The 27,539-nt window shown below is 38.2% G+C and overlaps 1 protein-coding gene across 4 annotated transcripts; it reads left to right on the forward strand.

Annotated features, from left to right (window-relative positions):
* Positions 1-227: 227 nt before the first annotated feature.
* On the forward strand, positions 228-27,098 carry LOC131223795 (KH domain-containing protein At3g08620-like). Of its 4 annotated transcripts, none has more exons than XM_058219306.1 (8): positions 228-489; positions 997-1,085; positions 16,916-17,067; positions 18,787-18,906; positions 19,133-19,249; positions 23,569-23,712; positions 26,620-26,762; positions 26,867-27,098. In XM_058219306.1, exons 1-8 carry the CDS (start codon positions 410-412, stop codon positions 26,985-26,987), a joined length of 966 nt encoding a protein of 321 aa, XP_058075289.1. In that variant the 5' UTR covers positions 228-409; the 3' UTR covers positions 26,988-27,098. The 4 variants fall into 4 exon arrangements, with proteins under 4 accessions (XP_058075289.1, XP_058075290.1, XP_058075292.1 ...); XM_058219307.1 differs by having other exon boundaries at positions 18,790-18,906; XM_058219309.1 differs by having other exon boundaries at positions 1,001-1,085.
* Positions 27,099-27,539: the final 441 nt, after the last annotated feature.

The following is a 27,539-nucleotide window of genomic DNA, read 5'->3' on the forward strand; positions in this document are numbered from 1 at the left end:
AAGACATTGGTCATTTAATAAATTCAACATATGCAATCAATAAATCAATAATATCAAATAATATAGATGGCATGTATCATCCATGGTGTGAAATATTAATTTAACAGTCCATGGCCATGAGTAGGAATATACCAGCCAGCCGAATTGGAATTTCATTTGAGGTAATCCGCGGACTACAGAGTGGTTTTCTCAGTTAAGGCTATTTAACGCCGGAAAATGAGACCAAATGCACCACTCGTTTACACACTCCTCTTACCATTTTTGAGAGGGTGCGCATGTTAAGAAAGAAAACATACACCCTACCGTCTCTCTAACGCCTTTTCTCTCTGCACTTGAACAGACCTTTTGCACACCTTCTCTTTCCTTCTCTTTCTATCTTCTAATAAAAAAGAGGGAGAGGGAAAGAGAGATGTCAGGATTATATAATCACAACTTCTCACCAGCAAGAGCGGTTTCTCCCCAGATTAGAAACGCACCAGACATGGACAGGTATTTCATCCCTTTCCCCTAAAAAAGAAAAAAGAAAAAAAAAATCAGATTTTTGTTGATTTTTTGAACTTTTTAGTTTGTTTGTTTGTTTGCTTTTTTTTTTTTTTTTTTGTTTTTTTTTGTTTTTGTTTTTTCCCTGGTTTTAGTCAGTAGGCACTGAATCAAAAAGAAAAAAGAGAAAAAAGTAAAAAGATGAAAGCAAAAGAAAGCTGAGGTTTTATTTTGTTGGGATTTCTTTGATTTCCATTTTTTTTTTTCGTTTGGGGTTTTTGATTGATTTGGGTGTTTCGAAATCGGGGTTTTTTCTTGTTTTAGTTAGACATTGACAGAAAATGCAAAAATAAATAAATAAATAAAGAAGATGAGAGAGAGTTTATTTTGTTGGGTGTTCTTGTTTTTCTTTTTTCTTTTCATTGTTGTGATGTTCATCGGTTTCTGTACTGGAAAAAAGGGTATATTTTTCATTGGGTGTTTCTGAAATCTGGATTTGCTTATTTCTTGTTTTAGTCAGTACCTGACAGAGCTGTTGGCAGAACACCAGAAAATCGGCCCCTTCATGCAAGTTCTTCCAATATGCAGCCGTCTGTTAAATCAAGGTGAGTGTTATTTGTTGTCTTCTTCTTCTTCTTCTTTCAAGGGAGTGCTTTGATGCATTCTTGTCAGGTTGTCTGGTCTTTGTGATACAAACCTGAAGGGGAAAGCAAATAAATCAATAAGAAAAGAAAGAGATTGTGGAAAAGATCCAACAATCCTCTAGCCGGATGCTAGAGATCACAAATGCAAGACTGTGAGCAAGCTCAACAGTCCTCTAGTCTAGAACTAGAGATCACTCTCCCCCCTTCAACAGCTACCGTAGAAAATAAGAAAATTTCATAAAGAGAATATTAATCAGCTTGTCTTATTCCATAGGACATAGGTCCTATTTATAATCCACCTCACAATCTGTAATAAAAGATATGAAATCTAAAAATCTATGAAATAGGAAAGTACCTAAGTAACAAAGCATTCTATAATTAAGAAAATGCTTAAAATAAGAAGATACTTAGATAAGAAAATATTTAAATTTATTCCCTGCCTAAAAATAAAAATATGAAAGAAAGAGCAGACTTCCTAATTTAGAGATTTGAAAAAAAATAGAAAGTGATGATGGCTAAAAAGGAAAAGTGGGCATTTTCTTGTGCACACGTGCGGAGCGTACTCGCGTGAGATGCGGGCCTTTTCTTCAAATCTTGATCAATCGGCACATGTGGCCATTTGGTTGCATCACTTTGTAGAATTGTTTGATTTTCAGGTCGGTTTTGTACACGGATTTTTGTTGGATTGCATTGCCTGATTTCAAAGTGGTGCTTTTTTTTTGGTTAGAAAGCAAATGATATTTTAATGTGGTAACAAAGTATGCTTGTGCAACCAAAATAATTGGACATTGAAAAGAAGCCTGTGAATAAGCGGTGATTAAGGTTGCGTCTGTGTTGACTCAGGTCCTGTTTTTGAACTGATCAGGCCCATCATAACCTGTCGGGCCTGTTCAAAATTTTAATTTTTCTCAGCCCGGGCTCGGCTCATTGCCAGCATAGTGGTGATTCAGCTTCATCTTCCCCCACTTCATGCACTAAAATTAACTTGAAAGCTGTTTAAAATCACAAAACTGTATGAACCAACCATGAGTTTTGTGGGTAGGGATTGTATGATTCTCACCCAAGAGTATGAATAGTTTCCTCAGGCTAGCAAGTTAGCACAAGTAAGTCCATGTTTTAGTGATCTAGACTGTTGTTCTGTTTGGCTCCCATCATGATAGCCAGTGCTTGACGTATCTTTCCAATGGGACAATACTAGCCATCCAATAGATAGCTTGCAAATAGATGGTAAGTTAAAAATACAAATATGGTCACATTCAACAGAAATGGTTGATGACTGGAGGGCTAAGATCTTCTATTCTGAAATATTCTGGTTCATTAGCTGTCTGTGGTGGGGCCATCAGGTCAACAGTTTGGATCACCAATTTTCAGTTGAGCAAACTCAAGAAGGTCTGAGGATAGTATTTGAATTGGCCTAGGATGATATGATTTCTTTCATCACAGCCCATAGGATTCAAGTCGAACTGTGGATTTTTTTTTTCGATTTGAATTCAATTGCTTGTCTCGGGGTTTTAACAATGTTATTACAATTGGAAAAAAAGAACCAAGAGGAAACTTTTTCTCATTTAAACAGATTGGGACTGGACATCATATATATGTATGGTGTATAATAGAGATGAAGAATGGCCAAAAATATCCTAGTCCAATTAAAAAGAGACTAAAGTGAAATAATCTAGAGAAATAAAAGAAAGCAAAAGCAAAAGCAAAAGCAAAGAGATTATCTTTTTCCTTTAGAATAGTAGGTCGTTATATTGTTTCCAATAAAAAAGATGGTTAGATTGTCAAAGCCAGTGTGTATTTTTAGGCTATTGCTCTCCCATAATAAGGCCCATGTTTTGGACTATCAAGAATAACGTACATGTGCACCACATGTACAAATAAAATGGATGGATCAACGCCATTTGAGTAATGTGGCAAACATATTGTAGCCTACCTCTTCCATTTCAAGGAAATAGTAATATACTACGGGATTCACATCCCTTCTAAATGTGTATATGCCATTGGTACATCCAACATGATTTTAGTGAAACTTGGCATTTGGAGAGCAAGGATACAATTATACATGGATAATTTTCGTTATCTAGCGGGTAGCCATGCATAACTTCAACACTCGAAATCTCTCAAGATCTCAAAAACCTCTAAAAGCCAGGGTTTAGTTACCTCGATTCTCATCATTGTAAATATGTGAATTTTCCTTGTTCTAGTTGAAGTACCTGCATTATATTTGCATGCTTCAAGTATTCTGGTCCTCAATGGATCATTTTTTACTGGTATGAGCAAAAGTTTAATGGATCATTTTTTGCTGGTATGAGCAAAAGTTTAGTTTGCACTTGGTGCATTGAACGTTGATCTTGCTCTCCATATTGATCCACCCCTTGTGCCATCTAACGAAACCTCTGTGGAAGATAAGACACTCTATAAGTTGTGGGAGAGGTCAAATCGGCTAAGTTTAATGTTTATAAAGATGACCATTGCAAATAATATTAGAATGTCTGTGGTGGAATCCTCTAAAGTGAAGACATACCTCAAATTTATCGAGTGTTTCTGCAATGCTGATAAATCATTGGTAGGCACACTAATGGCCCTTCTTACTACTAACCTCAAACATGATGGAATATGTGGTATTCATGGACGCATCCCAGAAATGACAAACATTGCTGCCAAACTGAAATCACTGGATACGAAAGTGGAAGATTCCTTCCTTTTTTAGTTTATCCAATCCTCTCTTTTGTCCTGACCTCTCTACTTATACAATTGGTCCATCCAACATGCATTATAATACCTAGAAGGGATATATGGATTATTATCAGTGAGCTGACCAACATGTGCTTACAAGAGGAGGCAAGATTGAAACAAGAAGGACAACTGTCTGTTCATATGGTAGCTCAAGAGTCTAAAAATAGAAAGAAAAATCATGAGAAAGAAAAGGGCTTTCGCTTACAAGCGAAGAATAAGAGAAATGGAGGTGCGAAGTGTTACTTTTGTAAAAAGAAGGGACACAAAGAATGACTACCTGAAAAGCAAGAAATGGTTGGAAAAGAAATGTACCCCCTTTCTCTAAGTATGTTTTGAAACTAATCTTATTGACGTCCCTTCTAATACTTGGTGGCTTGACTTTGGCGCTACGGTTCATGTTTTTAATTCCATGTGGGGATTCCTTTAAACTCGAAGCCCAAACAAGGCTGAGTAAACTATCATCATGGGAAATGGAATAAAGGCTAGAATGGAAGTTGTAGGGACCTACTGTTTAGTTATAAGCACTAGATATCAATTATATTCTATTGATACTTTTTGGCGGAACTTAATTTCACTTCCCAAACATGATACATAAGGTTATACTTTCAGATTTGGTAACGATAAATTCAAAATGTTTAGGTATGGCCATTGTGTTGGACAATGTTCGAAATATCGGTATTGTGTTACATATTGCATCCTTGGGATACAGATACATATCGGTTATCACACGGGATATATCATTTGTATCGGATAATTTATCATACCTTTTGGGAAACATGGGAAACATTGGAAAAATGGTTGAATTTTTCAATGAAACTTCAAAGATTGTTAAAAAAAACCTTAATACACACTTTTAAATCATAACATCTTAAAAAAGAAGTGCATATGATATGTTTCTTTTGTATAGGGTCCTAAGCTAAGCGTTGTCTGACTGAACTAACACAGCTATATTCAAATTGAATGCATAACATTTAGAGTGTATGTGATGATCTTTTCATCAAATGCTCCTAAATACTTAGAAATTAGTATCAATTGACAGTTGGTTGAAGGAAAATATTGAAAAAAAATTTAATATTTTAATAATTTTTAATTAAAAATGATTTTTATTTTTCGAAAACTAACAAGGACTTAACAAATTAGTAGATCAACCCTCATACATGCTTGATTTCATGTTTAGAGTGCAACATTGCAAGCAATTTGAGAGAAACTGGGGAAATTTCGAATTTTCCTCAATGTTCCCCAAATCGAACCACCTACACACAAAATTTGAAATTAGAGTGTATGTGATGGTCATTTCATCAAATACTCCTAAATACTTCGAAATTAGACAGCCGATTGAAGGAAAATTTCGAAAAAAAATGGAGGACATAAAGAACCAATGGTTATCGAAATCAAAGCTTCGACTCCATGATTTTTTATGTAAAACATGAAGAACCAATGGATTTGTAACAACTTGACACAAATTTAACATGATTTCAAAAAAAAAAAAAGAGGATCGAAAATTGAAAATGATCATAAGATTGAACATGTGGAATATATCGGCACTACCTGTGCGTTTCGTATTGCACAAGTGGGATACAAAATATATCATGGGATATATCGGCCGATATCGTCGATATTTAAAACATTGGTGTTGGATTTGTTGATTGGTGTGATGGTTGGTATATAAGCTAAATATAAACCCCCTGTTTGCTCAGTCCCTCATCACCTTGCATGTGAATAGTGGAATGAAATGTGTCTGGGACATTTCCAAAGAAAGAATGGGGAAGTTAGCGAAGCACGAGATTTTTGAATCTCCGGACTTCACTAATTTCAATGTTTGTGGACTGCATTAAAGAAAAGCAAACCCAAACACACAAAGAAGGGTGCTATAAGGAGTTCAAGACTTCTTAGATAGTAGGAAGTCTACCTCAGGCTTGGTGCTTTTACTATAGTTGGTAGAACAATCTCTTGGAAATGCGTAAAGCAAACGATTACAACTGCTTCAATTAGTTCATGGCATGTTTCGAGGCTATGAGCTATAGTATGTGGCTGCAAAAGTTTATCTTAAGATTTGGCGTGGTCAACTCTGTTGCCAAATCGCTGAGAATTTATTGTGATAATACCACAACAATTTTCTTCTCTTAGAACGACAAGTACTATAGTGGTGCCAAGCACATGGAGGTCAAGTAATATGTCGTAAAGAGAAGGTTCAAAATCATCAAGTGTCCATTGATTACATTAACACAAAGCTCATGATTGCAGATCCCTTAACAACAAGATTGGGGCCAAAGTCCCTATAGGGAGCATGGGTTTTATGAGTTGCTTTTGATGTGTTTTCATTGTAGCCACTTCCAATATATCATTAATGAATGATTGTATTTCTTTGTTGTTTCCACATGTGCAGACACGTATGGGTATGAACAATTTATTAACAGGAAAAACCTTTGCTAAAAGCATTTTAGTGGGCATTATGTGTAAAGAGGCATTGATGTGATTATCCAATGATTTCCTTGATTAGAGAATGAGTTAGGTGAGGTTGCTAGTGTTGTAATGCATGGAAGGGAGTATATTGAGATTGATATACAACCGCCATGATTTGCATTAGTAGTTTCATTTAATGAGATATTATGATTGATTTGTCGCTTTGAATTTTGATTGGGATGTTTTCAAAAGCTTGATCACGTAAAAAGTTTCTTTTGAGATCAAGCCCATGATGAGTCGTTTTCAAAATTCAATTTGTTTTGAATTAAATGGTATTAAAACTATAGTGTTTAGCATATGGGCCAAGTGGGAGAATGTTAGAATCATATCGGTGTGGCCCACATGCTCGTACTTATTATGTTGTTTCTCCCCATTTCTAACACATGGGCATTGCATCTAACTCCCATTGGTTTCACGATCCTTTAGTGGCTAACACTAATGAAATGAGTAGGTTATAAGCTTCGTTTTTTTAAAATTTTTTTATTTTATTTTAAATGGAAAGGAAACCAAGGCCTATAAATTATAGAGGACCTTGGCCCCTCTACCAAGCTTAACATTGTGTGAGGCTTCTCATTTGTTGCACACTCATTGAGACTTGAGAGAGTTTGGGGGAGAAGGTGAACCAAGAGTGATCCACAATGTCGAATGTACAAGTTGCCAATCAAGACCATTCATCTTTAAGACCGATCATACTTAAGAGCTTGTTTGATTTTCAAATTACAAGGTAAAATACATGGTAAATTAGGCATCATCATTATTTACACTTGTAATTACAACTCTTGTCCTAAAGCTGATGTTGACAAGTGTGATGTTTTGGTGCAAAAAAGTGGTGGGAACGGTATCGGTGGGCGTAACGGTGCCCACCGTTACCGATACGGATACGCCCCGTATCGGCCAATATGGGGTGTGTAATGGTGCAAATTTTTTTTATTTTTATTTTTTTTGGTAAAAAAATTATGGAAAAATATCCATTAAATCCGGAATATTCTAAATATTCCAAATATGCATTCATTTATAATTTGGAACATGTTTATGGTGGTGTAACGGTCCACTTTTTGGTGAGAATGCTATATTGTGTTGTCTGATGGATTTATGAACCTGACAACTTAGAATTAATTGCAAACCTTTTATATTTAGTTTTCTAACTATATAATATCTATATAAATTTACTATAATGAATGTAATACCAAAACATCTTATATTTTCAAGTTTTCCTTTTGTTTATAGTGCTAGCGCATTGCATACTTCGTGACTCACATGCATTTTATTTCAATATAATAATATATAGAGTTTAGGGACTTTTGCATCCTATTATGTAATTCATATACCTAATAATTTAATATCATTTTCCCCCATAAATCTTTTAAAAATTAAAAATAAATTGAGGTAAATAGTGTTGTCGATTCGAGGCTGGTTTGGGGACCATTTGATGCCCCAAACTAGCCTCAAATTAATGCAATCTATTGGCACTTATTCCACTAATGGATTGGTGGACATTTATTAGACAATGAAAAATGAAAAATATCAAATGGTCCTATTTCAAAAAACAAGTGTATGCAAACTAATGGTGAAAATTGTAGGAGTTATTTAATTTTGGGATTGTGACTTAGCAACAATGGTCCCAAAATTTAATTGGTTAATTTTGAGTTGATATATACGTCATGTATAAATTTTTAGGGCCATGTACTGGGGTCCACTCGATTATGTATTATATATCCATGTCATCCATCCGTTTTGGCAACTCATTTAAGGGCATTGGAAAAAAATAAGGTAAATCCAGATCTCAGGTGGACCACTAGTGGGCCAGGCGGGCCACCTCGATGTATATTGCCATCAATATGTTGTGCCAACTCATTTTAAGGCATGGTCCAAATCTTCTGGTAGATCTAAATCTTCGGCGGACCACTAATGAGTATCCCTTTAAAAGTGGGGCCCACCTCAATGCATTTGTTGTATATCCATGTGGTCCATCCTTTTTTGCCAACTTATTTTAGGGCATGGTCATAAAAATGAGGCTGATCCAAATCTTAATTGAGCTACAAAATAAGGATTTAATCCCCACCATTAAAAATTTGTTAAGACATTTTTTTTTTTTTTGGACCATGCTATTATTTGTGTTCCCCCTTCATCAAGGTCAATGTCTATGTGACCTTATGAACAAGTTCGACGGAAAATAAACATTATAGTGGACGGCATGGATATACTACACATAAATCAAGGTGGGGCCCACGTAACAAAACAGTGCAAGTGCACCGCAAGTCTGCAGGACATTTTAAAAATGAAATTTGAACACAGCCACGCAGTCCATTTGTTTTTCAAGAATGAAATGAAAAGAAGAGGGAAACCGAAAAGAAAAGAGAGAGAGAGAGAGAGAAGAAGAAGAAGAAGAAGAAGAAGAAGAAGAAGAAGCCGCAGGCCCGCAACAACTGCTGCTGCCGTAGCCGCAGCAGCCCGTGAAGAAGAAGAGGAAGAAGAAGAAAAAAAAAGAAAGAAAAAGGTAAGTTTTTTTTTTTTTTCTTTAGGCCTGTAATAGTTGTTACGGCACTGTAATGGCTGTTACGGGCACAAAAAAGAGGGGGTGGCCGTTACGACCCCGTAACGCGTAACGGTCACGGCCGTTACCATTACGTATCGGCTGTTACGGCCAATACATAACCGTTTTTGAACACCCTTGCGGGAAAGGATTTTGGGCGCGAAAACAGTGGGCCCATCATGATGTATATATCATATCCGTGCCATCCATCCGTTCCGCCAGCCCATTTTAGGGCATGAGCCCAAATATGAGGCAGATCCAAAGCTCAAGTGAACCACACCACAATAAATAGCGGGTATTGAGCGCTTACTGTTAACTTCTTGGGGGCCACAAGTTTTGGATCAAGCTGATTTTTATGTTTTCCCTTTATCCATGTTCGTATGACCTTATGAACATGTTGGATGACAAATAAACATCAGTGTGTGCCCTAGGAAGGTTTTAGCTTTCAATGGTTAAGGTTCATCAGGACCATTGTTTCATGTGGTGTGGTCCACTTGATCTTTGGATTTGCCTCATTTTTGGAATCATGCCCTCAAATGAGCTTATGGAACGGATGGACAGCATGGATATGGCATATTCATCATGGTGGGCCTTGTGCGTGTAGAAACACATGGAAGCTACACAAGATTTACATGGTTTTCGAAACAACAAATCCTCAACCAAACAATGTTGACAAGTAATAATAGTCCGTTGGCAAGCATTTACCGTGTAATTGGAAAAATCAAACATGCCCTAAGCGTTGTTGTGTGCGTCGTCGAATCACACGGTCAAGATACTAGATCTACGATATTGTGGTTTCTATTTGATAAACTTGTTTGCATATGCATTTTGTGATCCTAGATCTAGAACTGTATTGTTGATTGAGTTTCGATTATGGTTTACAGCCTCTACTTGACTGCGTCTTCCTTGTACTTTGTGTTCGATTCTTCTAGCTTCTTCTTCACATCTACATGCATTGCCATGATCCTCTCAACCATGTTTTCTGCAGCTATTATGCTCATTCCTGGCATCTTTGGTAGCAGCACCAAATCTAGTGTATGCTTAGGAACATGACCATGCATACTCTAAAAAGGAGACTTGCTTGTAGACCTATTTGTCATGTTGTTGAAGGTGAACTCTACTTGAGCAAGAGAAAAGTCCCATTTCTTGAGCTTATCACTAGAGAGACACTGTATGATGTTCCCTAGTGTCCTGTTCACCACTTTCGTCTATCCGTCCTGTTGTACTATAATGACATATCAAACTGCCTCTACCGATTCCTCCATAAGTGCCCAAGAAATTTAGTGTCACAATCTCAAGCAATCGTCTTGGGCACCCCATGCAACCATATGACCCATTGAAGAAAAGGTTGGCTACGCTGGTGGCATGCATCGTCTTCTTGCACGAGATGAAATGTGTCTTAGAGAACATGTTAGCCACAACAAACACAAAATTCGTACCTCATTGAGTCTGCAAGAGTCCCAACACAAAGTCCATAGATAGATCTTCCCACGGTATGTCTGATATAGGTAAGGGGGTGTAAAGTCGGTGTTTTGGGGCTGCCCCTTGGCCACTTGGCACACAAGGCATCTCTACACGAAATTTCCCACATCCTTCTTCAATTGCGATTGTCAATATCACTCCATAATGAGAGCAATGCTTTTATCACAACCCAAAGCCTCCCCCATGCAATTCCTTAATAACACACTTTTGAAAGGAGCACTTGGGAATGCAAAAGTGATTCCCTTTGAAGAGGGACGCTTCTTGTATATGCAACTTTGACAGCTGCCCTGCTTGGAACTTGCCCCATTCCTTGTTGAAATCTTCATTTACAATTACAACATACAATTCAAGTAGTGGAACTCTTCAATTTCATTGCTCAGGGTGACTAACAAAGAAGCCCTCTTGCTCGGTGCATTGACTACCTTATTCTGCCAACCCAACTTGTGCTTCAACACAATTTAATTCCTGCAAGAATGATACCCACATGGTATGCATGTGATTCATTTTGATATGGTTGTTAATGAATTTTAAGGCCTAGTGGTATGTGTCTAAATAAATTCCCCTTATACATGTATAGGGTAATGCTTCTAATAGCGGAGAGCTTGGACCAGAACATATAGCTCCAATTCATATATAGACCACTTCTTACGTGTGTCGCTTAACCTTCACAGTAGAAGGCTATTGGCCCGTGCTCGTGGGACAAGACAGCTTTGATCCATACATATGAGGCAACACACTCAATAGGAGTAGTAGATAATTTTTCTTTAATTAATGTGAAGCTTTGCGTGGCCTCCTTTGTGTACCAAAATTGTTCTTTCTCGATTCATGCCATGATGGGTGCCACAATAGAAATGAAATTCCTCACGAATTGATGATAGAAAGTCACCAACCCTTGGAAACTCCTGGCTTCATTGACATTCATAGGAGCAGACCGCTCCCTAGTGGCCCCAACATTCTCTTCATCAACACGAATGCCCATGATAGTATGACACTTACAACATAGCTCAAAAATACTAGGTTATTAGTCATAAAGTTGCACTTTTTAAGATTTATGTAGAGCTTATTAAGGACCGTAGGCATCTCCGCCAACATGTTCGTCTTCATATCAATATGCCGTCAAAATAAACCACAATGAATTGACCTATAAAAGTTTTGAGCACTTGGTTCATCAGCCTCATGAAGGTATTAGGTGTGCTGGAAAGTTGAAACGACATTACTAACCATTCATACGGATCATCTTTAGTCTTAAAGGCCATCTTCCATTCATCACTTGGTCTAATCCTTGACCTAGCGATGCCCACTCCTCATATCTATTTTCAAAACACCTTTGACCCTTCTAACATGTCCAACATATAATCCAGACATGGTATAGGGAATTTGTACCTAATGGTGATTTTGTCGATAGCTCAAGTATGAACACACATATGCTAACTCCCATTCTTCTTAGGCGTTAACATAATTGGTACAACACAAGGGCTCATACTTTTCCAGACCATGCTCTTATGAATCAACTTCACCTTACTTTGTAAGATTTCATTTTCCTTGGAGCTTAAGTGTATCATTTAGTAAATTAGGCAAACTAGTACCTCGAATGAGGTCAATGGATGTTGGATGTCTCTTGTATGGGGCAATCCATCAGGGAGATCTTATGGGATAATCTCCTCGAATTCCCTCATTATAGGAGTTAATTTCTCTAAATCACAACAAGCTCTTTTTCCTCACCTTCCCCTTCACCCTTCACAACGAAGGTATACATCTTTCTCATTTCATTGGATTATTTTATGAAATCCTTTACAAGTAAGAAGGACCACCCCTCCACTCGGAAAGTTTCAGGGCGGTTCTCCCCGTCCATAGGTGCAAGGGTGATGCGGACATCACACCACCACTCCGTACATATCAAAGACGTAGGCGTCGACAGGTTACATCGACACTTTTACTTTGGCTAGGCGACTAATGGTGATCACCAGTGGTCATCAGCGAGCATTAGAACAACATTGATGACATGGATCGGAGATCATCTCACCGTTAATCATGTTCTACATGATTGTCCATCCATTGGATCGTGTAGAGATGTAAAATAGCCAAACATATTCTTAGCCAATTAAAAAGACAATAAAAGTGAAATAATCAAGAGAAATAAAAGCAAAAGATTGACCTTTTCCTTTACAATGCTAATGGTTAGATTATTTATTTATTTATAGATGGCGAGATTGCCAAAACAAGTTTGATTTTTGGGCTATTCCTGTTCCACAGCAAGGCCCATGTTTTTTGATGATTAGGAATGACGCACGTGTGCACACATGTACAACTAAAATGGATGAATCAATTCTGTTTGATAAATTGTGGCAAGTGCACATTGTAGTCTAGCCCTTCGACATACTGATGTTTCTTGGATGGCACGAGTTCCAAATGTCAAAGTGCCTTAAAGTGTTTGGCATGACAAACTCCAAAGATCTAGATAGTGGGATACTTATGCAAATAATATAAATTTAAATAAATTGATAAATAATAATAAAAGAAAAGAAAACAATGAGGACATAAAAGTCATGAAATTTTGAACAAAATTGATGTAATCCTAGTAAAAACCAATCGGTAGTAGTATAAACTAACAGAATCAACTAAGAAACATTGAAAGTCATAGTAATCATACCAAAACTAAAATCTTGTATGTACACTTGCAATGAATGATTGAACATGACTTACTCTCCAAAAAAACTCAGTGAACCACATGCAAAGAATAAAAGCCAAAAGAACATGACTCATGAATTGCCCATGGTACATAGTAAAATATTTTGAAAGTTTTCTGAAGACGGTTGCTCACTTTTTTGAAGTGGAGCATTGTTTTGATGGTTTTTATGTGGGGCTTTGTTGAGTTTGTAAACATTCGATGGACTCTCTATGGAGAGAATGGGCATCAATTGTATTTGGTTTTGGCTGCTCTGGATTGGTGCTCTTTTTTTTTTTCGCTATTTGTTCTTGGTTTTTGTGAGCATTGTTGGGTGATGAGAGGGTCATCTGCGCATCTCAAGTCGCTTTTTGCTTCATATCTTTTTCTAGAGCTTAATTGATGCAGGACATGGAAATTAAACATGATATGTAAGATTTCAGACTTTAGATCATACTAATTTAGAAACATTTACAAAACTTTCACATCCCACATAAAGTCAAGCATTCAATCAAGGGGAATCCACAAGGGTCCAAGCCTACACATGCTAGGGTTGGATCAATTAAATTATAGACCAAACAATGATCAAAGGAGAGTGGATTCATTCACACATGCAAAAGATTATTTCCCCAATCAAAGGGATTCATATGTTTCAATTCGGGAAAACCTAGGGTTTCAAAACTGGAATAGAACTTGGGGATTTGAGATGATCTAGGGTTAGGGTTATGGAAATAAGGTGAAAGAGGAGTTAAATAGAGACAAGAGGGAACCTGTGATCAGCCCGCACGTGTGGACAATAAGCAGGCCTGACGCACATGCATGGATGGCGGCCTGCACGTGTGTGGGGCCCACGAATATGGAATCGGCCAGCTAGGGCCTTGTCGGCCAGGGTTGGGCCACCTTCCCTCCAAATTTCAAGCCAAAGGATGATTGATTGAACACAGTGCTCCACCAAAGTTTCAGCCCTCCTGTAGGGCCAGCTTCTGGAAATCTGCTGTAGGGGAAAGATTAGCTGCAAACGTGGGTGGATTTGATGAGGGGATGGCTATAGGAGATGAAGAATATGGAGGGTAGGAGATGGGGGCGATTTGGGATGGGTGTGGCTTCGCACCACAGTAGTTAGTCCTTCGAAGAAGGGAGGGTTTCGCACCCAATTAGGTTTCCACAATTCAGAGAATTAGAGAAGCAGGAAAATGCAGAATTTTATTAATCATCTTTAATGAAAAAAAACCCTATAAGGGGTTGCCTATTTATAAGAAAAACCTAAACTCCAAAAGCCGCGCCATGTGTGCATACTATTACTTAAAGATGAAGTAATAAAAAATAACAACTAATCAATGCAATCTAAACCGTTCATGATGTTTCTAATAACGGTAATAAGCAAAGATCCAATGATGAGATCCACATAATGATCGGGTCCATCCCAAGGAACTAAAACACAGTCCTCTGACTAGGAGGCCCTCCATGGATGTCGTCATCGATCCAGATCGAAGGTGGGGCCCTCCTCCTTGCGTACGTGCGTGTGCGCGAGATGTTCCCATCATTAATGATATGGTTATCTTCTCAAAAAAGAAAGAAAAAAGACACAATAATAATAAATCCTAGATTAAGTTGGATTCCTTTTAAATAGTTTCTTCAACATCAAGAGAATGGGGTAAAGAGTGAGAATCTTCTCCTTGACAAAAGAAATTTACAAGCAAAACTTTAAGAGAATGTGTCCAATGTTTTGAATATTGACGATATCGGCAGATATATCCCACGATATATCTTGTATCCCACCTATGTGATACGAAACACACAGGTAGTGTCGATATATCCCACATGTTCGATTCGGTGAGCATTTTCAATTTTTGATCCCTTATTCTTTTTTGTTGAAATTATGTTTAATTAGTGTTAAATGGTTATAAATCCATTGGTTATTCATGTTTTGCACGAAAAATCATGAAGTTGGAACTTTGATTTTGATATCCATTGGTTCTTCATGTTCTCCATGTTTTTTTTTTTTTTTTTTTTCAAAAAATTCCTTCAACTAGCTGTCAATTGAGACTAATTTCGAAGTATTTACGAGTATTTGATAAAATGATCATCACATATACTCTAATTTTAATTTTAGAATTTGAGTGTAGGTGGTTTGATTTGGGAAAAATTCAAAATTCCCCAATTTCTCCCAAATTGCTTGCAATGTTGTACTCCAAACATGAAATAAAGCATGTATGAGGGTCAAGTCCTTGATTTTTTAAGTTCTTGTCAATTTTGGAAAAATAAAAAATATTTTTAATTAAAAATTAATTAAAAAACATTAAAATATTATTATTTTTGTAAATTTCCCTTCAACCAGGTGTCAATTAAAACTAATTTCAAAGTATTAGGAGTGTTTGATGAAATGATCATCACATACACTCTAAGGGCCTGTTTGGGAGTGTGGATTCAGAACCCCCTAGATTTGAAATCCTCTTATTGTTTGGCACCCTGGATTCAGAATCAACTTTAATCCAAAAGTATCTATGCATGGTGTATTTACAGGGGTTTGAATCTAATTACTAAATTAACTTTAGTATCTCTAATTAGTGAACGTATGTAATGTTTGACACAGTGGTTGTAATAAGCCCGCTGAAATATATACTTTGCCCGAAAATAATGAAATTCCAAGTCTCGGATGGGCCACAAGCACAAGATCATGTCCGAGTGACTAACCAACGATTTTTTAACCGTTGATTTACATGGACAATGTTTGGATGGCGGTGATCATTATATTAAAGTAATTATAGTGATGCAATTGATAATCTAATTGTTTTGGGATTATCATTAGTGGGCCATGTGCCCAATAGATTAATAGTCTAGTAACGCACATGTTACACATGCAACTCTTAGAAGGATTTTAAATGTACGCCACCCCCCCCCCCCCCCTTTCGAGGGGATTTGAAACCCCGAGTTACTTTATGATGCCAAACAACTAGGGGATTTGAAATCCCCTCAAATCCCCCTAAATCCATGGTGGCAAACGACCCCTAAATGTTATGCATTCAATTTGAATATAGTTGCATTAGTTCAGTTAGACAATGCATAACTTAGAACCCTATACAAAGGAAACCTATTATGTGCACTTCTTTTTTGAGATGTTATGATTTAAAAGTGTGTATTAAGGTCTTTTTTAACAATCCCTGAAGTTCAATTGAAAAATTCAACCATTTTTCCAATGTTTCCCCATTTTTTCAAAAAGTGTGATAAATTACCTAATACAGATGATATATCCCTTGTGATGACTGATACGTATCTGTATCTCAGGGATGCAACACGTAATGTGATACCGATATTTCGAACAGTGAATGTATCTTTTTTTTTTTAAAAATAATATGAGAATGTTTGGAGACTGTGGTCACCTCACTCAAAAGTGTCGAGCATGTGGCCCTTTTCAATGACGTCACTAAGGGCCTGTTTTTTGCGCACATAAAAATGAGTTCATCTCAGCTTAGTTAATCACAATTATGAATTAGAGATGAATTTTTTACGGGGATTGAAAATAATTCTCATAACCAACAACTTGTGTAATTTCTAATACAGAATTACAATTAACTAAACTGAGATGAACTTATTTTTCTGACTACCTAACAAGCCCTAAGATAGTTTTTATCGATCTTGAAGTGGTGCATCCTGTAAGGACTGTCCAAGTGTCCCCAAGTGTTTGGGAAGGCAAAAACCAGAAAGTAGATGTGTCCAGGTAACATTGTATAATATCATTTTTCTTAAATTCTAGTTCTTATTTGAGGTCTTGGAGTTTCTTATGACGCATAACCATGTTGAATCTTTTTTTCTTTTCTTTTTTGCATGGAAAATGGTTCCATTCCTTATTTATGTCCTTTGCATGGAATTATTATAGTAGTTTCTTATATTCTGAACCTTTTCATGTGATAGAGATTATGCGGATCTCGGGCACAGTCTCAAACCAGGGATTTGGAGATTATGACAGGCTGCGTCATAGAAGCCCCAGCCCCATGGCTTCTGGAAACCTTGGCTCGAATCCCGGGGGAATGGGTTTAGGTGGATGGAATGGTCTCCCACAGGAGGTAAACAGCCATGAATGTTGTTAATTTCAACAACCGTCTTGTCTTATGCCTTCCATTTTGTTTTTGCTGGCACTCATATTTGATCTAGAGGTATTATACGATCCTCAGCCCAAGGAGTTTGAGTTTGCGGAAGTGAGGTCCAGAATTTTTGATCAGATTCCAGATCGCTGATTTCATGGATACATGGAATCCAAGGCAAAAGAAAGGAAAAGAGAACAATTACCCAATGATGATTTCCCTGAGAACTATTGAAGCATGGATTCCATTTTCGAGGTCTTGTTTGGACTGCTAGTGGAAATCACATATTCCTCTCACGATACTCACCTAGTTTCTTCTGCCAAGAATTCAAATTATGAAAAAAATGTAATGATTGCTTGGTGGAATCTGCCTTTTTCTTTGCCATTCGGCACCTTCAAGGAAAACCCTTTTTTCTTTACCAGTGTTTTGCATGGAATCCATGGTTTCCAAACATGGCTTAAATATTTCCTAGCAAAATTTTGGCCTTTTTTTTTTTTTCAATCTCTTGAACGGGAACTGTTGCTCTAATAGTTTCTGGAGGCCACTGCTTTAGGATCTCATCAAGGAGATCTTCGTGATGGTCTATACACAGCCAACTGTTTAGATCACAAACTGTGGGCCAAACTTCTACATATTCAATGCCTGAGGATACCATGCATATCCTTTTTGAGTAATTTCTTATTTTCTTCTTTTCCCTTTCAAATTTAATCAGATGCATGTGGGTTCACTTTTGCTTACTGTTAGTGCACCTTGGACTAGATCCTGTGAAAATGCTGAATTGTTGATTTTCCAATCCCCAATGCACTGTAAAATGTGTGGCCTTCTTCATGAGTTGGCTGGCCTGATTCTTCGCTAGGACATCTATACACAGCAGGTGCCACTTGATGAACGACTCAGATGTCCTACTGATACTCCAGGTTGGTATGTTCCTCTGGTGTAGAGCTGTGTCTGACGTTGTGGGCTTAGGCAAACATCTGCTCGTTATGTTGAGCACCCACATTATCTTCAATGTCAAAGCTTCCAATTTAGGGCCACAGAAAAATCTTAGTATCCGTTTTATGCATCATGAATCCCTGCAACATCCAATGTAAAATTCTACAGTCCATATCCCTTGTAGTGGTCTGTAGTTCCGCATGGTCTTGAAGGTGGATAGAACTGTTGTATCTGCCCGACTGCTGCTATATGTTTTGAGTGATTTCAACTTCTGATGTCTTTTCTTGGAAGAAAAGTTATTTAATTATTTTTTATTTTTTATGATTTTCCATTGCTAATGCATTTAAAAGAGTGGTCTTTCTTGTTTTGGAGGAAAATGTGCCATGTGGATCACACATGCAAGATCCGGGCAATTCATCAGGTGGGCCTGCTGCGGTGATTGTCTGGCTCAAAATTCAGGCTGATCTACTTTCAGGTGGCCACCCATGTATGACCAATGGTCTATATTCAATTTCCATCCCACTTGATGAGCAGATTTGCTGGTTTTCTCGGATGGGTCATATTCACAGTGGGCCCCCATTATGATTTGTGCCACGCAAGTGTACTGTGAAAATCCTCTCCGTACTGATTTTCTGTTGAACAGTTCCTTGGTGAATTGTGTTCACCATTCTAAAGAAAGGAGAAGCCTTGCTTCATCTTATGTTTTATTTTCTATTGAAGTTTAGCGAACAACCATTGTTGAAACTAGATGTCCGCTTTGTATTTCAGCAGAGGTTAGGTGTGCCACAGGGAATGACAATGGATTGGCAAGGAGCACCAGCAAGCCCAAGTTCATATATTGTCAAGAAGATCTTACGCTTGGAAATTCCAGTAGATAGTTATCCTCATGTATGTTATTATCAGCTATTCATGTTGGTATTATGCAATACTTAAAGAGTTATCGTAAGCCTTCACACACCTCTTGACAAACACATGCAGATAACATAATGCATGGCTTGGATGTCAACTGGCACATGGCCACATGTGGAGATGCTTGTGGGCTTAGTAAGACTCTACGAGTAATATGCTTGGTGAAAGATTCATATAAAGACTGACTAATTTTATTTATCATCAGTTCAATTTTGTTGGTCGGCTATTGGGTCCAAGGGGCAATTCACTGAAACGGGTGGAAGCTTCTACAGGCTGCCGTGTGTACATTAGAGGAAAAGGTTCAATAAAAGATCCAGGCAAGGTAAATACATTTTCTTTCACTTTGCTTTCACCAGATTATCATCTCAATGAGAATTTGGTGACGTTGTTTTATAGTTTTGACATCTTCTGTTTGTATTGACAAATGGTGTGCTTTGAAGTTGGATTCAGCGCCGCATTATGTGAATGGTTGAATTAAGCAGCAATAGAACATTTTTCTTTTTCCTTTTTTAGCACTTCTAATTGCTCAAAACTTTTATCTTTTTGGCATATTAGAAATATTGGCCAAACCAATTTCTTTAAGCATGACTGTTTAAAACTAAAACCAAGGAACACGTAATAAAATATTTGGAATGTAGCTACATCTTTGTGCTAATGTAAAGGATCATATGACTGTTCAAAACTAAAACCAAGGAACACATAATATAATATTTGGAATGTAGCTACATCATTGTGCTAATGTAAAGGATTATAAGCATTTTTAGAGGTAACTGAAATGTTATTGAGAGGCCGCAAAAGTGGAAAAGAATACAAAGATCAAGAAAACAACCATGAGGACAGATCAGCATTCAAAGCTGATTTAACAAAAAGCGCCCTGTCAGAAACAGCTAATCTGACCAAATGAATGATTTCCGCAACTGAGAAGTCCTTGTTTGAAAACATCGACTGTTTCGAGCCTTCCAAATATACCAAAAGATTCCCATTGCCACCAGTCTCTGAATGACTTTCCGACACACCCCCATGCTAGGCCCACAGAAGCCGATCAACCGACTTCGGCATGACCTAAGAAATATGAAAAATGCGAATGAATTGCTCCCAAACCTTACGGGCTAAGGGACAATGGAGGAAAAGGTGGTCAATAGATTTCATATCCCTCATACACATCAAGCAAGTGTTTGGGGGGATGAGAGATCTCCTTTGAAGATTGTCTATGGTTAGGATTCTTTTCCTTTGTGCAAGCTAGACACAAGCCACAATCCTCGAAGGAGTGCCACAAGACCATTGAAGGTAGGGGAAGGAATGCGTTGAAGAAGGCTTAGCAATCAACTCATAAAACACGTGCAGGGAGAAAACACCGGAACTATGGGTTATCCAAATCAACAAATCTTTGCCTTGAGGCGAAGGCAGATAAGATAAAGCTTCAGATGGTTGAGCAAGGTAAGAAATTCCTCGAATTCCCCATTCGACAGGTTCCGCCTACAAGGAGGAGACCAAACAATGGATCTGCCAATAGACAAGCAACATTTTTCCATTGTGATAGAAAAGGGTCGGGGGCAAGATGGGCCAACCCAGGAAAGCAATCCTGTAAGGATCTATCCCCACACCAAATGTCGATCTAGAAGCGAATATGATTTCCTTTTTCCAAGAGAGAAGGAAATTCCCAAACGGAAGAGATGCTCGAGGTGGCGGCTATAGCTTTCCCTACATAGGACGCATAATAAAGAGAAAAAGGCCTTATGCCCCAACTACCCGATTGAGTACCGTATTTTGGAGACAAGAAGTTCCCTCCACAACTTGCCTGCCTCGGAGCCGAACCTCTAGTTCCATTTTCCTAGAAGAGCTACATTCATAAGATCCAATCTTTTCAAACCTTCTCCTCCCTCATTAGTCGCCTTGCATACTTCTTCCAATTTAAGTAAGTTGAACTCCTTTTTATCTCCGGTCCCCTCACAGAGGAAGTCTCTTCTCAATTTCTCGAGTTTATCCAAAACTGACTTTGGGTTTTGGTTAAAATGAGTTCATTTAGTCCCAAGATGTGATTGAGAATTATGTTCAAACTGCTGCCAAGGATGGCATAACACAGCTTAATGGTGAAATAATCTGTCAGCTGAATTGATTATTTCACCATTAAAAACCTCAAGATATTTAAAACTTAAAAGAGGGTATTATACACTGCTAAGGATATGGTTGTAAAGCACATTTGGGTTCCCAGTTTGTACAAGTAGGCCCTAGGTTCAGTAATCCAAACCGTTGATATTATGGGTTCCGTTGTTTTTGGCCCATACACCAATATCTTCCAGATGGAAAATCTAACTATGAATTGGTGGTCAATTGATAATGGTTAAAAGAAAAAACAGCGGTGGTTCACATTCAACTGAAAGAGAACTGAATATTCTATTCCTAGGATCTTCCAATATGGGGGATTTTTTTGGGGGCGCATCAACTATCTGCCCCATCTTACAATGGTTCAGATCAAGGGACCATAGACCCTACTTGTACACTGAAAATTCGACACTACAATTTCCCAGCCTGTGCATTAAGCTGCACTTGCATGATTCTGGCTTCATGCTTGTATTTTCTGTTTTAGTTTTCCCTCTCTCCAATTGACCGGCCATGCATCATGTGATGGTGCTTCAATTTTGTTTGATGGTGCTTCAATTTTGTTTCCTCTATACCATGGTGTGCCATAATGGCTGTTATGTAAAGCTAACGGTGGCAACCGTTACATGTTTGTAACGACCGTAGGCCGTTACAGAAAAAATGACCCATAACGGCTGGTACAGCCCCCGTAATGGCCCGATATGACCCTCGTAAAGGCTGTAATGGCCCTATAAAGAGGTGTCGGTCGGTCTTAGAAACGGCGGCAGCGGCACGGGGAGTCAATGACCGGACGTGATGTAACCTAGGGATCACCAGGCAGCTCTTTCGGTTGGGTTATATTTCTGGGCCAGGTGAGAGGCAAGGGCCAAAAGAGAAGATTGCCCTCCCGGTAAGGAAGAGGGGAAAAGGTGATGTCATCTATCTCGATCAGTTTCTTGAGACTGTCAGCCGATACATGTTTTTCGGGTTCATAGAAGCCTGAAAAATTAAGATTTGTGGGTGTGCAGTATATTCAACTTAAAGCGAATATTTTATAAACAAAAAAAATGAAAAAAAAAAAAGAAGTTCCCTTCACAGTAGAGGATGGTATATAATTCCTCATTAACAAAATTGACTTCTTTTAATGAGTTATATATAATATCTGGGTCATTTCACATTTGTTGTTCAAAATGGCATGTTGTTCATATTTGAGTGCAGCCGCTACCAATATCTGCCCATTTGTAATCCTTAAGAGTCCTCCAATCAGTGGCTACATAGCCATCACTTGGAGGATTTTTGCATTAACATTGACTGTTGGTTGTTGGACTTTGTTAAGTGTCCATTTTGTTTTCTCTTTAAATCCTCAATAGGCCTCCAATCAATGGCTGGGATCACCCAACCATTGTAGTTTTGGGCATGCCTCGTCCACACTACTCTGAATGATGAAAGGTCTGATCTGGCATAAACATCACATCTACAGATATTGAATGCTTGAAAACTAAGATAATATGATAGTACTGGATCTTCTCTCATCGTACAAATTACCTCAGCTACTGGGCTTTAATTGTGAGGCCCATCCTCTGGTGATTTGTTTATCTGCCGAACCCTGTTGGGATGAGTGACGGACCAAAAACCTCCCCCTCCATCAGACAGTCCCAGCCATCTAAGCAGTGGACTGCTGGCCATTGAATATCGAGTGCTGGGTATATTTTGCAGGCCAGTAATTAGATAGATACTGTTGTCCAGTGGGGAAGTTTTCTTCCGCATCAGCCATCCATGGTGGGGCCCATCAGATGAACAGTATGGATCGCTGAAAGCTTTTCACCTGCACGAGGTTCCCGCCAAAGTGTTAATGCTAGCAATTCAAGCCACGTATTTTATCTCCTTGTATGTTATGTATTGTGATCTTATATTAGCAGTGGTAGTAGTTTCTGCTGTTGTTCTTGTACTTGTAGCTCTTATGTTCCTAGATGGTCCATTTCTAACCCATTTAACAGAAATTTTCTTGATATAATTTGCTTATTTTTGTGGCATTGTTTGGACAATATGTATTTTCTTTTTTCAATGGGAGAACTTAAAGGAGCTCTGTGAAGCACAAATGTGTCTGCAATAAAGCTCATGTACATGCCACACATGTGCCAGCATGGTTTGATAGTTCCGAGATTCAATCTACTCATCAGAACAACACTATGCTGACTCCCTAGCCCAATAATCAGGTTGATCCACTTGTCAGGTGGTCCACAGTTTGCAAAACAAATGTACGGCTCTAAAAAACTTGGATGGAATTTTCTAACCCATCGATCTATTCCCAATATTAGGGTCCACACGACGAGTGAACAGGATTATTTTGGGAAAATATGTACAAGGTCAGACTAACCTGATGGATGCCCCCCCGCGTGCACATGCACAACATTAACAAGCACTTTTCTATGGAATTGGGATTGGTAAAAGCATATTCTCTAGGTTTTCCTCTTTTCTTCTGTTGTTTTTATTTTTTTGAATATTAGGAAAATTTCTAGATGAAGGTGATGCTTACATATTGAAAACTTGACCATGATAAAGGAGGAGAAACTAAGGGGAAGACCAGGCTATGAGCATTTGAGCGATCCGCTGCACATCTTGGTTGAGGCTGAGTTGCCTGTCAACGTTGTTGATGCAAGGCTGAGACAGGCACAGGAAATTATAGAAGAACTGCTTAAACCAGTGGTACGTATCTCACCATTAAAGAAATACATTATTTTTGACATTCTTGACTCGGTAGATTTTTGTATTGGTCAAGTATGTTGTGTATGCTATTAAACAATTGATTGGTGCAATGTATTTAAATTGCACGTGCAGCGTAATGGTGTCAGATCTCAACTGTTGATTTGGATACTTGGCCTCCATTTCTGATTGTTGCCAATATTCTTTTCCACCATCCATCAACGGATTGCAGATTGAATGATTGAGACTCTGGACAATCAGTGAGATTTTGCTGTTGTGCCCAATCCACAGTGGGACCCACCCATGGTTTTAGATAACAGTTTCGGGTTGCAACTCATCTGGTTCAGAAACCATTATGAATCGCTAAAACTAGTACAACTCGTCCAAAATCGGCTGCCGCCGAGCTGATACAAAATAATAATAATAGTAAATATTTAAAATTAAGAAAAAAAAACTAAAAATCTCTTCTTCTTGCTGCTTGGAGCAGGGAAAAAAAAATCATACAGAGAATGAAAAAGCATATCTTCTTGTTCTTCTCTTCTTCTCCACTCTCCTCTGCTCTTCCTTTCTTCTCTCTGCTATTTTCTACAGCTTTGAGAAATATCTATCGCCCCTACATGTCCTGTCAAATCGGTATGGTCAATGGGAACCATTGCCATGCGTCGTATCACATTGGGAATTAGCAAACCTCATACCCTACTTAATCAAAGAAAAAATGTTGATACTTTGGCAGAGTAGGATGGTTGATATGCAGGTGATAGGAAATCATACACATGGCATACATGTAACTCAAATTAAACCATCCATATCTTGGGACATAGATTGATCACATTGATTCAATGTCGTAACTGGCTGATTGGTGGATATTAGATGCATCGCTGAAATAAGTACTAGTAAATAGGTCAAACTCTAGAAATAATGTCTGTTAATCAGAGGCAGAGTTCACTTTATTTGACTTTCTTATAGGGTGATGACCTATCCACAGTGGATTCCACGATTTGAAGGGTTTACATTGTCTTGATGTATGCCATGCGTACAAATTTTGAGTGCATGTGTATCAAGCATCACACTCTCTGCCCAAGTATCAAATAACTCTGCTTACATCATAAATAGCTCTTACTCCCCTGAATCATCATAACTTGCCCTGAGTTGGACTGAGTCAAGGATAATTCCTATATGGGTGTGACCCAGACTTGTTTAGACTGAAATGATGTGATTTGGCCGAAACCGAGGCATATGGGATGATATTTTAGATTGGGGATCCACCTAATGAATGGTCCAGATCATGGGCTTCTATGCCCTGTGTACAGATTGAGTGCAATGCACCAGGTAAGGACTCCGTGTGTAGTGATTACATAGCATATACTATTTTCCCATAACTGCATAGCATATACTATTATATAATTCCAAATCCTTCTTGGTACATTCAAGTAGATTTCTGCCAACCAACGTTTTAGTGCCCGCTAATGGGATTCCTGCAAGTGTAATTGATGAGGCCTGCTGCAAGCATGCCAATGTGGCAAACGCATGCAATATCCTGGTATTCATCAGGTGGGGCCAACCGTGAACATGCTTTGGCCCAAAATATGTTTGTGGTCCATTCACCAGGTGGGCCTGTGTATTTGAGAGCAATGAATGGTTAGAAAGAATTGATCAATGGTCCATGTTGGACATACTCGGGCAGCCCACCTTGCAAGTGAACTGGCATGATATATCCACCATGAAGGGTTTATGGTGGGCTCCAGCTGATGAACTTTCCCTTTTCTCATTCCTAATATTATATAATAAGTGTCTTTCAAATGTTGGCGTTAAATGGGTGATTTTTCAGATGTTGCCATGTCTCTGTGTAACGTCAATATGGAAGTTACACTTAACCTAGCCATTTTTCCTGTCAACCTGTGATGAGTAGAATCTCCAAACTGTGAAAAAGGTGGCCCACACCATGGTGATCACCTGATATCACTCATACAGTGGGCCACACCATTAAACTGAGTCATTCAATTGGCTGTTCGTTGATTTTGATGTTGTGTCCCGCTTGATGAGTGGATCAACCTGATTTTCATGTCAGGTGACAGTCATGGTATGGCTCACCTTCTGCTCGGATTGGATATTCTACATGTGACATGTTGGTGGGAAAAACATTGTATCCGAGCTTCAGATACAGCCCCCGTATTTGATCATTTCTCAAAGAAGAGTTGCTCCTGCTAATTGTTGCCTACCAAAAGGCGAATAAAATGCATTTCTGATACAAAAAATAAAAAATGAAGAAAAAGAAAAACTAGGAAGGTGAAACAAAATCTATGCTGAAATTTGTTTGGAAACCTCACTTATCCAGTATTTTTCAATGACATCACCAGGACACTGTACAAAATTTGAAGTATCGGGTTGTGTTGTGGAGTGTGCAAGTGTCCCCAAGTGTCGGCATGGCAAAATCCTAGAAAGTAGAATTGTCCAGGTAACACTGCCGGGGAGGAACTTTGCACTCCAGATGGACTAAAGTTGTGTGGATGATATGATTTTGGGGTGTAAACCTGCCATTTTGATGGAATCCGATAACAATGCTTATCCTGAATGGGCTGATTATTCTTTTATCCTGTAATTAGCTTGGGTGGTGCTAGCTCTTCTTGTGTATAGCTTCTTGCCTTTTTGGCACTCGTTTATACCAGACTTTCGTTATCTTTCAAAAAAAAAGAAAAAATGCTTATCCTGAATGGAAAACGATGTATTACCGAGTACCTGAGAAATCTAGATCCAATGGTTTTTTGGGGTACATCTAAACATTACCAAAAATAATTTGATTCCAGTTTTGTATATATTTACAAGTTCAATTTCTGCCATGGTTTAAGCTTATTAGGCATGACAAGTTAATCTTCTATAGTTATGTGTGCCTGACTGTCCGTTTGGTTACAGGATGAATCACAGGACTACTACAAGAGGCAACAGCTACGGGAGCTGGCTCTTCTAAATTCCAATTTTAGAGAGGAGAGCCCTCGGCCAAGTGGTAGCGTTTCCCCCTTCAATACAAGTGGAATGAAGCGTGCGAAAACTGGGCGGTAGGGAGTTGTATTCTTCTCCAATGCTTTTTATTTTTTCTTTTCCCGGTTCCCTTTTGGCCCAGATTGACAGCCTGCTTCAGCTCATTGAGCTTCTACTACAGGCGGAGGAGGGGCTATCAGAACTGGCTGCTGGTGAGTTTGCGTTACGGGTGGATTTTTTTTCTTTCAACAAAAAGGGGGGGAAAAAAAACAGAGAGAATGCCTTTTCAATATCTGCTGTAGTTTTTAATTTTATTTTTTATATGCTGTATTTTGAGTTTTGGTGATGTTTGTTATGCTTGTTGTATACTAATAAATTAGAATATCTAATTGGATTTATTACTGTTGCCGTTATGTGTGACTTATGATTAGCTTGCTTGCGTGGAAGGTGCATTGACAGTGAATTGATTCCTAACTGTTTGATAAACTGAAAAATAAACTCTGAAAATTAATATAAGTGCTGAAAACTTAAAAAGTGTTAAATTGTAATTTTGAAATAATAATTTTAGAGATATTTTAGTCAAAAGTGAAAAGAATTTTTAATGCACCATCAAACATTCAGCCTTTAGCATTAAGTGTAGGGAGGGTTGCTGAAAAAAAGACCCATATTTTCAGTGACAATTAATTTAAAGCACTTAATATGTTGGATTTGCCAAACGATATGAATCCGTGAAAATCACAGAAAATATCAACTTTTGAGTGATGCTGAAGGTAAGTTTTATGAAATGGCCATATATGAGACGGTTTTAATAGGATATGGTGCCCTCTACCACAGTACCACACCGGAATGCATTT

Source organism: Magnolia sinica, chromosome 13 (assembly GCF_029962835.1).
Source record: "Magnolia sinica isolate HGM2019 chromosome 13, MsV1, whole genome shotgun sequence".
Classification (NCBI taxonomy): Eukaryota; Viridiplantae; Streptophyta; class Magnoliopsida; order Magnoliales; family Magnoliaceae; genus Magnolia; species Magnolia sinica.